General features: G+C 34.7%; 1 protein-coding gene across 1 annotated transcript in view; it reads right to left on the bottom strand.

Moving 5' to 3' along the window:
• Positions 1-361: 361 nt before the first annotated feature.
• CFAP47 (cilia and flagella associated protein 47) overlaps positions 362-17074 on the bottom strand; it is a 333438-nt gene continuing 316725 nt past the window's right edge. Inside the window, 4 exon segments of the mRNA XM_045860609.1 lie at positions 362-574; positions 4373-4541; positions 8102-8263; positions 12826-12997. Coding sequence (XP_045716565.1) covers positions 362-574; positions 4373-4541; positions 8102-8263; positions 12826-12997 — 716 coding nt within the window.

Genomic DNA, 17074 nt, shown 5'->3' with positions numbered 1-17074 from the left:
TCTAACACCATCTTATATGCTAATTTTACCATTAATGTTTTAAAGGCTCATAAGCAATATCAACATGAGAAAGTGAACAGCACCAGTAATAGATATAGTATTATCATCAAAATTACAGTTTTCAGTTTTACTATAAATGCACTCCTATAGTTTAAAATTGAACCAATTTCAATATTTGCATCCAATCCATTAACTGAGAAATTAGGTATAACATTCAGAGAATAGATTTACCATTAAACATAAAATATATAAGACCTGTTATAATTGAAATATTATTCTTTAGAAATAGTAAAATGATGAAATAACAATCACAAAAATATGTTGTTTTACTTAAGAACAAGAAATATTTTTGAAAAAACATTTATTTTTTCTTCAGCATCAAAGGGGCACCCTTGATGGTAGATGACACCCCCGTACTTAGGAGCTTAGCATTTTCAGTGATAAAATTTTGCCGATGAATTGGCCTTTCATCAAACTTCTTGTTAGTTGTGTCAATTTTGGCTTTTACATTCATTGGTGGCCCAATGACTTCAGGAAATCCATTGACAGCATACAAATAGTACCTATCCTCTGTCTGGAAACAAGGAGAGGAAGAAATTTTGTACAAAATATGCAAGGACTGAGGAAACTGTAGGAAAACGTTTATCAAATTAACACCTCTCTTCTCCATGTAAGGTCTAGGAAATATACAAAACTGAAAGAGCATGGATAAAAGCAAATAATATGGAAAATCAATTCAGAAAAGCATTTGGTTTTATGTATTAAGAAGCATTCACTAAGTAGTTTTTCACAATTAGAGGTCTGCCCTGTGAATGAACTAAGCATCCATCCTGTGTAAATGGAAGCAATCTATTGGTGTGCATGACAGTGTAGCCCAGCAGTAACTGTAACTAACGGAAACAGTACACTGCATGGTGAACCTATACATGACAATTTAAGTGTGGCTATAGAACTGACTGCCAAAATATGTGGAGCTGCTTCCATTTTTTATTATAAAAGTACATAATTAATATAACCATTTAAAAGTTCTGAGAATAGTGTAAAATTATTAAGGAAAATCGTAATCTAAATCCAAGTCAGTACAATTTATACAGGGATTTATTTTAAAATCCTTCATTTATTTTGCATAATGCACAAGATGGCAATATTATGTTAGGCAGTCTAGCATTTTCTGTGTGGTTTTGCTCATACTTAAATCCTACTGCTCCTGCAGAATTTCCTGACGCTGCTTGTGTTCATCTAGGATTTCTTCCTTGCAGTAAGATTTGTACCATACATTTGTACCATGTATGTTCAGAAAACTCATTCAGGGTAAGTCCAGGTCAAATGAATACTGTAGGAACATCAGGGTTTAATATTTATCAAAGAATGTTAAGTGCAGGCATTGCTTGCGCATCTGGAATGGCCTTATTTTAATCATAACCGGCCCTTCTATCTAGTGTTCACAGTAATCATGCATTCAGAAGCAATGAGTCAAAAGCAGAACAAACCAAATGTCATTTGAGTTAGATAACATTTTACTTCATATAAGAATGTTCAATTTGAAAAACAAAGCTACATTTTGGTGATTGTGCTTATGTATTATAAATTTGTACATTACAAGTGACCCACTTCATTAGTGAAAATGGATAAGCTACATTAGGAGACCTGCCCTAGGGCAGAGGGAAATAAAGGGGGGATAGTGGGACAACTGTAATAGCATAATAAAACATATTTAAAAAAAAGAGAGACCTGCACTAAGGACCCACACAGTGTGTATACCTGAGGGAGCTATGTGAAGGGGGATGTGCACTGTTATCTGAAACCTAGTGGGTATAAGTGGGAACTACCTGTAAGGATTTGTTCTTTTACCCAACGTATCTCCAAGACCCTTTGAAAATAATTGTTAAATGTTATTGTGTGTATTTCAAATAAGATACAAAGAAGTTTGCAATAAATGATGGTGTGTATGTATATTTATATATAGCACATAATATATAATCCAAATATATTTTTAATAAGTTGTTCATGCCCTTTATTCTAACACTCTATACATATATTTTTAAATTAAAGAAATAAGAGTCAATGGTAATTTGAACACTAAATGGGTATTTTATATGAGCTGATCTTAAGAAATTATTTTCAACTTTTAGATATGATAACATATCATGCTTATTATTTTTATCTTTTACAGATTAATAAAAATTGTAGATAATAGCATATCTCTAATTTTGTTTTCTTGTTTAAAAGATGTTATTTATTTATTTATTTTTAGAGAGAGGGGAAGGGAGGGAAAAATTCAGGGAGAGAAATGTCGATATGAGAGAGAAACTTCAATTGATTGTGTCTCATATGTATCCCGACTGGGGACCAAACCTGCAACCCAGGCAGATGCCCTGACTGGGAATTGCACCATCAACCTTTTGCTTTACAGGGCGATGCCCAACCAAGTCACACTGGTCAGGGCAGATGTCTGAGATTTTCTTCAAAATAATATGGAAGGTGGGGAAAGGGGCGGGAATATACTTGAAGTAGGATTGTCCATGAGTTAATAATTGTTCGCACTGCATGATAAGTGTATTAAGATGAATTATTCTCTATTTCTACACGTATTTGGAATTTTCTATAATAAAAAAAGAATCAACCAAATGGTGATTTCTTAAACATAGTTCAATTTCAGTGTCCCCCACACAAGTTTTGTCAAAACATAGCACTTCATTACTAATGAAAACATCATGTTCTCAGCTGATGCCATATACCATCTTATTCTCTCACAAAAACCCTTCAGTTCTGCTTCCAGTGACTGCATTGTCAAATTGACAGAGGGCAACTAGTCACAGACTTAGTTGGCAAAATGTCCTAAGTAGGCAATTTCAGAAATGTCCACTGTACCTTAGATAAAGTGATCACCATTTTAATTTGTAAATCTACTTTTAAAGATGTCACTTAATCCCCTTTGATTAAAAGGCTGTCCTTATTTCCTGTGAAGCAGGTACAGCAGCATGATCATTTTAAGTCAAGTATCAGTGCAGCAAAGGGCGAGGTGCAGCAGGACTCTAGAGGCTTTATATTTTTACTACCTGGGTTGCAAAAACTCTCAAAAAAGTGAAAAATATAAATACTGTTCTCAAGCAGCTCAACATTATTCTTTTCTCTATTCATTAAAGCAGTAACAACTAATTTGGATGCCCACAGCACTGCCTAATGGGTGTCTTATTTAGAAGTCTGGTGATCACTTTGGCATCAATGATTGTCATGAAACATGATGACATATCCTCTGTGCCTGTGCTACTGAAATAGTGACTTTTAAAATTTTTTCTGTTGTTAAAATATTTTATTTATTAATTTTTAGAGAGTGGGGAAAGGAGGGAGAGAAGGAGACAAATATCAATGGGCCATCTCTTGTATGTGTTCCAACCAGGGACCAAACCCACAACCTGTGCATGTGCCCTGACTGGTTATTGAATCGGCGACCTTTTGTTCAACAGAACGATGCCCAATGCACTGAGCCACACCAGTCAGGGTGGCAGTGGCATTTTTTTCATACATAATTGGAAAGTTGTCTTTAGCCTGAATGTTTTTAGTAAAATACATGTGTAAAAATTTTATGGAGAAATTTGGGTACATTTTCAAAATTGTACATGTTAACTCTTAATGAAGTGATCACTTTAACAGACTTTTCCAGTAATGGCCAGGCCTATTTTACAGTGTATGTTGTTTTTTTTTAATTCAAAATAAATTTTATCTTCTACTTAATCTTCTCCATTTTAGACTTTAACATTTTGATACTACCTTAGGCCTTAAAGTTTTCAAAAATCACTTTCTCAAATCACCTAAAGTCCTTGATTAGGTTATTATACAAAACATTATGTTACCATAATATTACTTTGCAGTTATTATTTGTCTGTTCCCCATTTCTTTAATATGGAAGGAAAATCATTTCTTACTTCCCATTGGTGATGACAACATTTTTGTTGTAGTCCATAATTAAAAGTTTTTTTACTGGACATAAGAAAATTCAAATAAGGCAGAGCAGTTGAAATGTTCCACTTTTGTATGACAATATTGCTATTCTTTAACTGTGATCATTGGGTGTAACCCTTTCTCCCTAGGTCAGGGGTGTCAAACTCATTTTTACCAGGGGCCACATCAGCCTCATGGTTGCCTTCAAAGGGCCGAATGTGATTTCAGGACTGTATACATGTAACTACTCCTTAACAGTCAAGTGAGAGCTCGGTGCTGCCACCAGGTAGAAACAAGGTGCCAGGCTGGATAAAACAAGGTGGATGGCTGGATTTGGCCCATGGGCCTTGAGTTTGCCACCTGTGCCCTAGATGATTTAATGCATTTAGTGACAACAAGTATCCTTGACTATTGCCTTTATAGAACTCACCTGTATTACTAATTTTGCTCTGTAGTTCCTACCATATGTTTTGGGTGTATAACCCACAGTGAGGACAATTCTATCAGTGTTACTAGGAGGAATTTCTCCAGCCTGAGGTTTTACGAAGAACTCAGGATCACTACCAGGTAGGAAGTATGCAGTGAATGGATCAGCATATCTGAAAGAAAAATATAAACATCATCTTTAAATTTTATCACTAGTGCAGTCTCTTTGTAAGAACTCGATGAACAGAGTTTATATCCTTGTGCACTGGCTAAAGTTAAACACTAACGCTGCCATGCAGCTGTGAGTCTGATACTTGTCACTTTCTGGGATGCTTACAGAATAACAGTGAGGAAGCATCTTAAACATTACTGAAGAATGTCATTCTTCCCAGTATGGCAAAATGGAATCTTAAAGATTTTTTCCATGACTTCTTATATTTATAGTGTACAAAGAATAAAATGCTTTCTATACTAACATTTGGAATAACTCAATGTCTTAAGTGAAAACCCAGTAATTTGTAAATAAATTCTTATCTAAAATGTCTGAACTCAATAGCTGTTATAAAGCTTTTGTTTTTATTACTCTTCCAATGTGATATTTGCTCACTCTCCTTTTGTTCTCACATTGTGAAGAGAGAGGAAAGTAGTTTACTGGTTCATTAAAGATCCTTGGGCCTGAAGATGAGTTGCTATGATCTGAAGTGAATTGAGTGACATGTAAGATTCAAGTGACCAGCTTCCTGTCAAGGTTGATTACATTTGAAATGAAGACTATGGAAGAAGTTGAGGAACTTTTTGGGAGAATAAAGCAGGACAGAGGCACAGTGCATGGGAGGTTGTAAGTGAGAAAATAGAAATCCAAACTGGCAGGGAGAGGCAGGGAGAAGGTAAAGAACTGTTTCCCAGAACAGATCCAGCAGTGAAACATAGAAGATATAGGGAGTTCAGGAGGGGATTTCCTCATCCATTCAGGAAATATGTATTGAGCATCATGGCAGAGGCTTTGAAAGGTGGACTATGGATATGGGTGGCCTGGATGCTAGTTCTATCTAGATGCATGACTTCAGGTAATTTACTAGCCTTTTTGTACCTCAGTTTTCGTATCTGTTAAATGAAGTTAATTTCTATAAAGCCATTAAATCAGTGTCTGACATGTGGAAACTGCTCTATGAAGATCAATCAATAGTAACATAGTCATCATTATGATTGTTGTTTTGAAGCATTTTATTACCAGTGCTAGGCATTGATGCATGATCTAATTATGAACAAATTTCACTACCGGAAATACAAAAGACGAGGAAAAATTAGAAAGAAATAAGACCTATGCATTGCCTAAGGAATGAATATATATAAATGAAACCTGCTGCAAAGATAAGGCACATGCATTAAAAGAAAAACAATGAATGATTTACACAGTGCTATAGGAGTTTAAAGTCTAACTGGTCAAGTAAGATTTTATTGTGAATAAGAAGTACAATGAGTAGAAATCAGAAAGTTGAAGAGGTGTTAAGAAGGGCATGTAGAAGCAGAAAGAAAATGAAGACAAATGCTAAAGAGCAATGGGTAAGACAGGCTCTGATAATAGTGACTTTTACCATAAGATGGGAAGAGAAGATCTGTTTTAGACAGCAGAGGAAATCTGGAAGGTCTGAGCAGGCTAGGACCATGAAGTGCATATATAATTTAGATGCCACCTTGGGTAAGAAACAGGGAACTATCAGATGCTTTTGACAAAGGAAGTTTCATGTTAAAACATTGTTCTAAGGAGATTGGTTTTATTACAATGTATAAAATGGGCTGGAATGCAAGGAACTACAGATGGTATTAGTGAAATAAAATATATGTAGAATTCGGAGCAGCAAATGGTAACAACATTGTATATAATTGAAAAATATAATTTGGGAGTCTTATTCCAATTGTTTTTTCCAATGTTGCATTTGAGGAAAATATTGGTTATGAGGAAATCAGTTGAAACTATTTCACTAGCCCTGAAAAACTTTTTGAATGCATTAAATCAATTTACATGTAATCCAAAATACCTAATAACTTGAAATATCTCTGGAAGTTGTAAATAAGAATACAATGGATTCAAGATGGCTAAATGAAACTCAGTCTTATCCCATTTAAGAGATCCAAATATAACAGGTGATTGTACATTTAACTGTCCATCATTCATTTAGAACTAAGTGCATAAGATGCCTCCAGGCATGCCTAGTTCCTTTGTAAACTTAATTTCTATGGTGCATACATGGACTAGCATGAGCCATCATGAAACACAGGCAGGCAAGTCATTTGTTTTAGAAATGAAGAAAACGAGTAAGTCAAGTGCTGCCTTCCCCTATTCCATGTCTCAGATCTTGTATAATGTAAGTGAGGAATGTACTCATTATGACCCAGTAACATAAAACCCTTCACACTCTGCTTATCAAAGGTTGGCTTTCTGTGATCAGTAGACAATCTTTCATTTATAAGAGATCTGACCTACATAGGCCCTGTTGCAAAGAAAATTAGAGTAGTTATCATCAGACCCCAGTCAGCACTTTGAATATAGAATTTCGGGAGGCATTTATATGCTGGTTATTTGAAAACATCAATAAAATTGATAAACCTCTAGCCAAGTGAACTATAGGGAAAATACAGGGCAAACCATAGGGAAAATGGACAGATTAGCAGTTGCTAAGGGTGGGAAAGAGCGATATATAGAGAGAATACAGGGGATTTTTAGGGCAGTAAGAATACTCTGTATGATATAATCATGGCTATGTCACTATGCTTTTGTGCAAACCCTTGGAATGTTCAACACCAATGGTGAACCCTAAGGTGAACTATGGACTTTGAGTGACCATGATGTGTCAATGTAGGTTCATCTTTGTTTACAAATGTACTATTCTGGTGAGTGATGCTGATAATGGAGGGGGCTGTCTATGCATGTGTGGGCCAGGGGGTGTAAGAAAAATCTCTGTACCTTCCTGTTGATTTTGTTGTAAGCCTAAAATTGCTTTTTAAAAAGTGTATAGAAAGACATAGTGGGTGATTTTCTTTATATGAAATATCCAAAGAAGGCAATGTTATAGAGACAGAGAGTAGATCATTGATTGCAAAAGGGTTTGAGGGAAATTTGGGGAAGAGATGGGAGAATAATAGACCTGGACTATTGTTATGATAGAAAATTCTATAACTTTTCCAAAAAATTATTGGCAGGTACACTTACAATGGATGAGCTTATGGTAGGTATAGTATAACTCAGAAAAGCTGTAAATACATATTTCACATTTGAGATAGGGAAAAGTTTGGAAATCATGCTGCCCATGTTATCACAAGTATAATAAAGATAGCTACAGCTGAGCAGAATTATAACATAGGAAATTAAATCAATAAGTAACTACTTCAAATCCCAAGCCATTAAAATTTACTGAAGAACATTCCATTTATCTTGAACAAATATATTAAAACATCATTTGAAAAATAAATAGAAACATTATTCTAAATTTCAACATCTAATTATTTAATTTTGCTTCTTGTGTTTTGGTTTTCACCTTGTAGGACCTACTTTCAAATTTTTAAATACAAATTATGAAATATATAAAGCTTTGATTCATAGAAGCAATATTGCTCCGGCTTAACCAGCAAAAGATGACACAATAGAAATTTTCATTTTAAGTTTTGTTCCTCAGTTCAGCATAAATTACATTCACAAAATCAGTTATATACTCTTATTTGATATATATATTACCTTTTCCCACCTGACAGCCATACTTTAGTAACAGCTTCCTTCAATAAACGAGTCCCTGCAACATTAATGACACCATCCACATCAGGCTCAGTAGCAATCAATGTTATGGGAAAGTTCCAGACCCCATCCGTTTTGCACTCTATCCTCAGTATAACTTGAGACCTTGAATAGAAAAAAAAGATTATAATGGATACTATAGGATAACAAGCAAAGAGAATACAATACAGCAGATCAAAATCTAAGGTGAAAAATGTAAGCAAACTTTGTGGTTTCTCTAAAAACACTGGAAGTTTTATTCTTAAAAAATGTACATGACTGTGAATTACACTTTCAAAATAATTTTTAGGTCACAAGTTATATTATCATTCTCCTTTTGAGGTAATTATTTTGTGGCATATGTTATTTACTCTTTAGTTATTTACTAAAAGTCAGGAACATATGTAGATCTGACTCTGAAAATTTTCTGTAACCAGCAGAAGAGAGGTTGGCAAATGGTCCCAAATGTTATGCTAATAGATGTTCCAAACGTAAATATTCTGTTCAAAATAAAACACTGTAAAAAGTTTCTTCAACCCTTGCTTCACCTAGAAAAATCCTATTTTCTGGGAACACTTAACAAAGCCCCATAACACTGACTTAAAGATTTTTTTTAAAAGATTTTATTTAGTTTATTTTTTATAGAGGGGAAGGGAGAGAGAAGGGGAGAGAAACATCGATGTGTGGTTGCCTCTCATGTGCGCCCTACTGGGGACCTGGCCTGCAACCCAGGCATGTGCCCTAGACTGAGAATTGAACTGGCGACTCTTTGCTTCGTAGGTTGGCACTCAACCACTGAGCCACACCAGCCAGGGCAAAAGTTTAAAAAATTGTAATGTTATTGATAATGACCACACACAGCCTATACAATAACATAAAATTTGGTGGTACTTGAGTTAATGAAGAGAGTAGAAATAGCCTTTCTAAGCCTTTGAGTGGGGGCAGAGTAGTAGCCGAAGTTGAGGAATGGATACCTCTTTGCTTGCTTAGTGTGGAAATGACACAAACATGATGTGGCAATATCACATGTCACATTGGACAAAGAAATCAGAATCCTCTTATGGAAAAGAACAGAAAGAACAGTTCTGGGGACTCTTACCCTCTTTAAATAGATATCCAACCATTTAGGGACTAATTGGACAATATCTTACCAAATTTTGAAGCCCCACACACTAAACAAGCAATTTCACTATTAGTAATTTCCCCCAGAGATATGCATCAAAGACTTCAAGAAGTGATATGTATGAGGATGTTCACTTTTGCGTTATTAATACTATCAAAAAACAGGTGCCAAAATTCAAACATAGTCCTTCAACAGAATGCTGATAATAAAGTGTATTGTATTGAAACAGCACACTTAGCCCATAATAACTAATATAGCTTATTGAACATATATGCAAAATGTAAACCTTACACCTGTACTTCTCTCGCAGTCTCCTGTCATAGTAAATGAAACTGTATCCCTCTCAGCACTATTTCAAGAGCACTATTTTGATAACTGGTCTTCTTGATTCTATTCTTGCCATCTACCAAGGAGGAGAGGACTTCCATAATTTCAAGCTATTGTTTTATTTTGGTTTTTCTTATTTAACTCTGTATCTACCTTTGAACCATCCCAAATTCATATGGAGCAAGGAATGGGAGAAATCAAGGAATATGCATATCTATGCACAAAGTAGCATTGTTAAACAACAACAGATCATCACCCAGCACTCACAGAATTTTATAAATTGTGCACAAATTGTGCACAAATTGTCCTAAATGAGTCCCCCCAATTTATCCTTCAGTCATTTCCAGTTGTTTCTACCATAAAAGACAAATTCATAGCCTCAAGACTCTATGTGATCAGATCCCCTCCAAACTCCTCAAACCGACTTTCTCCTTTGCCCACTACATTAGAGAAACACTGGCCTCCTAACGACAGTATTCATGTCAAATGTTCTCCTGCATTTATTCCAAGATCTTATCTATGTCTTTGTTCAGACATTATCCTTTTAAGGAATCTTAACTGTCCACTTACTTGATATATACCCTTCATAGCTCTGTATTCCTCCTTATTTATTTCCATCTTAGGTCAATCTGAAATGTTTTGGTTACTTATACATGTAATTCTCTCACCTATTGTACTCACTAGGCCATATAACAAAAAATGCAGGATTTTTTTTGTCCTTTTTGTAGATGCTAAATGATTTTTGAATAAATAAATCAACATGTTCAAATGAACAATGTTGACGAATTTCATTCAGCAGGCCAATTCTTTGAGTTAGTGGAAGCCACTGAGACAGAGATTTTGGCCCATAGCAAAGAATACCACTCAGTTTCAGGGATGATTTTATGAACCATTTTATGGCCAATACTGTGGATTTCTAACAATGTACATATGTGATATTTCTTATTCTAAGTTGTCTCCCCCAAAGTCTGTAAAATTGAACTTTGGTTTCTCATTCTGTTCCTCTCTTGAGCAGGTAAAAATTTCCAGGAAAAAGTTGAGCTAAGATAATTATTCTTTCTAAAGATGACCTAAGACAAATGATATCTATCCTTTGTTTTTTTTAAAAGGTCACATCTATGTTAACTTAGAATCATCAGAGAGATTCATGATAATATTAACTGTTGCTCTCTTAAGTATTTGCATTAAATCCTCGATTTTTATTGAAAGAAAAGGTCAAGAACTTTAGGAATAATATTCCTATTTTATTTCCTTTGTAAAACCACAATTTAGGGCCCTGTCCATTATTTTTATTATGTACAATACTATTCTGTGAAAGGATGGATGCTACAAATTACCCCTTATTTATTATTGTAAAACATGTTATATTTTCCTTTTACCAAAATGTGATACTTTCTTTTTTCCTTTTTACCTTTCCAACCAGGAAGAAAGAATTGAATTTAATACATATTTTAATTATCTTGGTAAAGCATAGTTTGGGTATAATCATATTCTTTTTTTTCATAATTCAGAGCAATTGGTTCTATTTTAGTTTTTCTCATTTAACTGTGTGCCTTGCAGTGAACCATCCTAAATATATATGGAAGAAGGAATGACAAAAATAAATATATTTATAAATACATGCACAAAATAGAATTCTTAAACTACATCAGAACATCACACAAGACTCACAAAAACTTATGAATCATGCATAGAAGTTGTCCTTAAATAAGTTTCTCAGACATTCACGAAGAAGTTCTAAATCTACAAAATGTTAAATGAGTATGAATTCACATTGGTTCTGCTCATATTCACTAATAACATTTTTCTCTTTTGGTTGCTGGTAATTTGCATATCACTAAAATTAACACAATACAAATCTAAATGTGTAAAAATACTGACAAATAAGCATAGAAGACTATGAAAATGAAAGAGAAGAGAAAACAGGGTTATGTCAATGTTTATGGTGTACTTTCTTCTTGCGGCTTGATTTTATTACCACTTCGTGAAGATGACCCTCATATCTTTTAGTTATTGGACTACATATTCACAACCACTTTAAATATATACCTGGCTACACCAGATACATAGGTGAAGTACAGAAATTATTAAAAACACAAGTAATACTTGTAATAGTTTTTTCATTGCCAGGCTACATTTTGTACTTTGTGCATATTGTGGTTCTGATCAGTATCACTGCTTGAAGATATAAATAAAATCAGTATCACTTCATGAAGATATAAATAAAACCCTATTTCAGATGTGACCTATTGCATAGTATTTGCAGGTACTAAGTATCAGTTACCTACAAAGCAAATATAAAGATCCTGGATGAAGCATCCCAGTGGATATTCAAAGTTTGCTATTCTAACAGATTCCAATATAACCCTCTTAAACATTACTAAACTTTATGCAACGTTATGGCTTTAGGTGGTAAAAGTGTAATGACAGAAATTGCAAAGTAGTAAGAGCATATTTCAGGATTGTTATCATTTGAACTAGTTTTGAGAAGCATCAAGAAACATCACGTTGCCAATGTATAATGCAAAGTCAATATTTCTTTTTCCTTTTTTAAAAATATTTTGTTTGTTTATTTTTGGAGGGGGGAAAGGAGGGAGGAAAATGGAGAGCAACATCCATGAGTGGTTGCCTCTCGCATGCCCCCTACGGGGGACCTGGCCTGCAACCCAGGCATGTGCCCTGACTGGGAATCAAACCAGTGACCCTTTGGTTCACAGGCTGGCTAGGGAGTCATACTGGCCAGGGATCTTTTTTTCATTTAAAACATTTTATTAAAGTATAGTCATCATACACTGTTCGATTAATTTCAGGCATACAGCATTTATGATTAGACATTTACATGTGATCACCACATTAAGTCTAGTAACTATGCATCACTATGCAAAACTATCATAATGATATTCCCTTTCACCTTTTTATTTTTACAAGGCAGACTGTTTTCTTTTGTTAATATTATACCCTAATGACTATAGGCAGGTCACAATAAGGGTATCTTAAATTTCTAATCATTTGGACTCTTTTTCCTCATCAGACACCTTTCACAGCTGTATAGCTAGAAAAATAATCTAGTTCAAAATATCTACCTCAACAGCATCAAGTGCACCAGCATTTGGACTGTATTTGGAATACAATCCAAATATCAAAAAATGGAAGAAAAAAATGGAAAGAAAATAAACATTATTTAGTTTGAAAGACTAATAATATTGCTTAAAGAAAAAAGGATAAAAAGCAGGTGTACCTCAATGGTTTCTTTGGTGAAAATACCAGGTCAAACTCCAATGTTATCATCTGAGTCTTGATATGATAACATTTCTTTGTCATAGATATAGTCACGCAGGGCTTTAACTCAGACTTCATTTTTTCAGATTTAAATATAAGTTCATATTCAAATTCACGTTTTAAAGGCAGAACTAGGAAAATCAAGATTAAAATGCATTTAAATTTAATTAAGTATGTATAGAATGGACATCAGTTACATGTCAACACTAATCATACACAGGTATTTAGAGGGAGGGAGAGGGTAGATGTTATTTGATGTGATCATAATACCTAGTATATTACCAGGTACATAATAGCATTCCGTATACTTTTGTTAAAAGGTAAATACATAAATAAATGAATGAATATAAAAAAATCACCAAAGATAATTCCCACCATCTTTAAATCTTTAAAATTCAGAATCATAAAATAAGAAGTACCCACATGGAAATGAATAGTCAATATTTACTGTAAAATATAAGTAATATGACATGTTCTATATAATAAATGTATTAAAGGCCTATACACATAATTTATAAAGAAAGATTTGAATTGTTTAATCAATATTAAAACAGTATCCCAATCTATTAGGGCAGGAGTTTCAAGTTCTGGTTTATTTTGCTAAAAGAGAAAGTTCTTCATGTTTTAGTCTTGGAGTATTATAGATAATATGGTTAACCATATTTTCTTAACCAGTCAGTTACCAGAGGAAAGTTACAGCAGGGTGTTGTTAGGTACATCTGAAAAATATCTTAAAGCAGGACTACATAGAAGAGAAGCACAAACATCTATTATATTTGCTTTCCACGTATATGTAAGGAGCCCAGATTCAAAGTCGAGGACTTTGTTGCATGTGGGTCATGGAAGAGAGGTCATAGAACCAGGACCTGGTCCACAGCTGAGCTAATTTCTAAAATCTTTCTCTAGTGTATAAGGTAAAAGTGATCTTTGGGCTCACAAAAGTGATAGCCACCTGGCTCTAAGAAATCCTAACAAAAGACAGACCACCTTTCAGATACAGTTGATTATAATTTCTGCAATAGAACTCTGAAAAATAGTTTGGGTTTAACAAGCCCAAGTAACATTGAATGATTACTGAGCAAACCTTATTAATGTAAAATAACCATCTGACCCACACCCTCACAAGATCTCTTTTTTTTTTCTTTTTCCACATGTAAAAATAAATCTCTGACCTTCTGCATTGCTGGTTTTTGCCCTGTTGACAAATCAGCAGTTGTTCTTATTGGTAACTGTTATTTGCTGTAGCTAAATCAATATGTCTACATATATTGTGTCTCTTTGTTTTGGGGATGGATGTGGAAATATTCTATAGGAAGCCATACTCCATACAGAGAAACAGAATTTAAGAAATTGAAGAGTGTTTAATGGGAGATAAAATTCCCATTTCAAGAAGCAAACACTGTATGTAGTTGAGATTTGCATCTGTTTCTGCTTAATTACTGAAGCCTTCATGGGAATGGCTGTGTCAGAATGATGATAGGAAAGAAGTTAAATTTAGTTTCAGAACCATTGAATGCCCTCTGGGGAATCTGTCACTATGGACACAGTAATTCCAATCCTAAGAAGATGCATTGGTACAAAATACAGCAATGCTTATCAGCTAGGGATGGAGTGTGGAGGTGAGGCAAGTAGAAACCACATAAGTATATTTTCCAAACTACGTATGTCCCTCTTGTCTGTAACTTGAATACATTGACATGAGTATCTAAGGGAGAAGAACAGAATCAGGTTGGACAAAATCATGATAAACTGACATTCTGTATTATGTCTTAAAGCTGCTCTGTTTATTCTCTGCATTTTATTGGAAACATAAGAAACATGCCTTTTGCTATGTTCCTAAGTTGGAGAGAATCTATACAGTACTTTCATGTGGACTGGGTTGATAAGAGCTAAGTAACTTAGGCCAGTGTAAATTAATTACCATCTGATTGTTAGATGAAATTATTCTCTCATCACATGCACAACTCATACCTTTAAGAGAATACACAATTCTAAAACAAATGTGTTTTAATAAATGTAGTTTTCTATAACACACATCACAATTTCAAAGATACAAGTCAACAGTCCTTTGGACTACTTAACAATTTTTTCAATATTGGAAGAAAATTCTGTCCTTTTAGAGCAAACCTTAAAAAGACACTTGAATTCATGAGATTACTAGTCAGGATAAATACATATTTAACTTCAATTGTGTTTTAACATATATGTAAATATTTACTAACCTCTGTTTTTTTCTATCTTACAATATATAATGGTTATCTCATGCTTGTTTTAAAGCACCTCCCATTTTCAATTATGTCCTATTCTCTGAAGATTTGCATGAACACTAAGAGCTGTAGGTTTTGTCACATTTAAACTTTCTAGCTTTGGCTAAATTAACAAACATGAGGCAGATGATTTTTTACCCACATGCAACATCTAAACATATCTTAAAAACACAATACTTGTCTTATTATTTATTCATTTCTTTATTTATTCAGTGAATAATAATTGAAATCTTTCCTTGAAATGATGGTTCTTGTCCTCATGGAGCTTATGAGTGAGAGGAAAGAACTGCCAATAAACTAGCAATGATATCATTAGTTTTTAAAAATACTACTGTGATAACTGCTCCTATGGACAAGTAAAGGAGGCTATGAGAGCAAAGGTCCTGAGGTGGAGACCAATAACCCAAACTGCAAGGCAATAGGAGTTACCTGGATGTAGAGAAAATGAAATGCCTCCTAGGCATCAGAGAATCATGGAGGAATTTTCCATGGTGGAAACCAACTCAGCCCATTTGAGGAAGAACTTATATGAGTAGAGCAGAGAGAATGGAAAGAACTTGTCAAGAAGCAAAGCAGGCAAAGTTGGCAAGATAATGCCAGGTAGTGAAGACTTGGGACTTTTAAGAATAATGGGATGCTGCCAAGTGTTTTAAGTATGGAACTGATGTGCTCATTTAATGTACACTGAGCAAAAGGAAATTAGCAGATAAGTTACTGAAGATTCCACAGTAGTTCAGTCTAGGTTGTGACTGGACAAGAGTGAGAGGAAGTTATAGATTAAGATCAAGAAGTGTGCCCTGACTGGTGAGGCTCAGTTGGTTGGCTATCGTTCTGTGAAGCAAAAGGTCACCAGTTCCAATCCTGGTCAGAGCACATGCCTCAGTTGCAGGTTCAGTCCAAGGTCGGGGTACATGAGAGAGGTAACTGATTGATGTTTCTCTCCCTCTCTTTCTCCCTCCCTTCCACTCTCTCTAAAAAATAAATAAGTAAAACCTTAAAAAAGAAAAGAAATGACCAGTTATGCATGAAGCGGGAACTATGTGAGCAGTCACAACTGGTAACTAGAATCACAGTGTTTATCAGTTCAGTACTGTATTCATACCCTTAACATATACACAGAATATTTAATCAAATGGGTTTCAGAGAATTTCAGTGTATAATATATCTATATCTAGCTACCTACCTATTTATCACATCATAAAATAATAATGGTAATAATCATTTGGGCATGGCAGTGAAGTCATTACACTGAACAAAAGACATATGTGTCCCACCCAAATATTGTCCTTGCATAATTATCATTCAACAAGATGCTCATATCATAGTGCCAGTATATCAGGCAGTGGGAACTATGTTGGCGAAGCGTTTCTATTACTTGATTGAATTTTCTCAGGACAATGACTAAATTTTATTCAATGTGGGAAGAATATCAGTAATTTTAAAAAAGAGAACACTTGACTGAATGTGCTAAATAATTAAAAAGTATTGAATTATAACAAACTTATTTGCAAAATAGTCTTTGAAATTATATATTGTTATACATAACAATACATAATCTACACACATTTTAATCTATAAGAAATACATTTCACTTCCGTCCAAGATGGAGGCATAGGTGGATGCACCGTATCTCCACGCACAACCAAGATTGGAACAACAATTTAGAGGCAGAATAATACCCAGAACTGACAGAAAATTGATCTGAATGGAAGTTGGACAGCCAAGAAGTTGAAATAGACCCGTTCATCCAGACCAGTAGGAGGGGCAGAGAGGAGCAGCCAGGCGTAGGTCGAGGCTTGGAGAGCAGAGAGTGGTGGGTACGTAAGGAATCTGGGGCAAGCAGGATCTCAGGGGGTGGACCCTGAGACACACAGAGAGACACCCAGCCTCACAGGAGAGGTCCTTGGAAGGTCCCATGGCATGCATAGGCCCACCCACAAG

The sequence above is a fragment of the Phyllostomus hastatus genome, unplaced genomic scaffold (genome assembly GCF_019186645.2).
Source record: "Phyllostomus hastatus isolate PE091 unplaced genomic scaffold, TTU_PhHast_1.1 phas_scaffold_200, whole genome shotgun sequence".
Lineage (NCBI taxonomy): Eukaryota > Metazoa > Chordata > Mammalia > Chiroptera > Phyllostomidae > Phyllostomus > Phyllostomus hastatus.
Note: the sequence above shows the minus strand (reverse complement) of the source record. Positions and strands in the feature narration are given on the sequence as shown.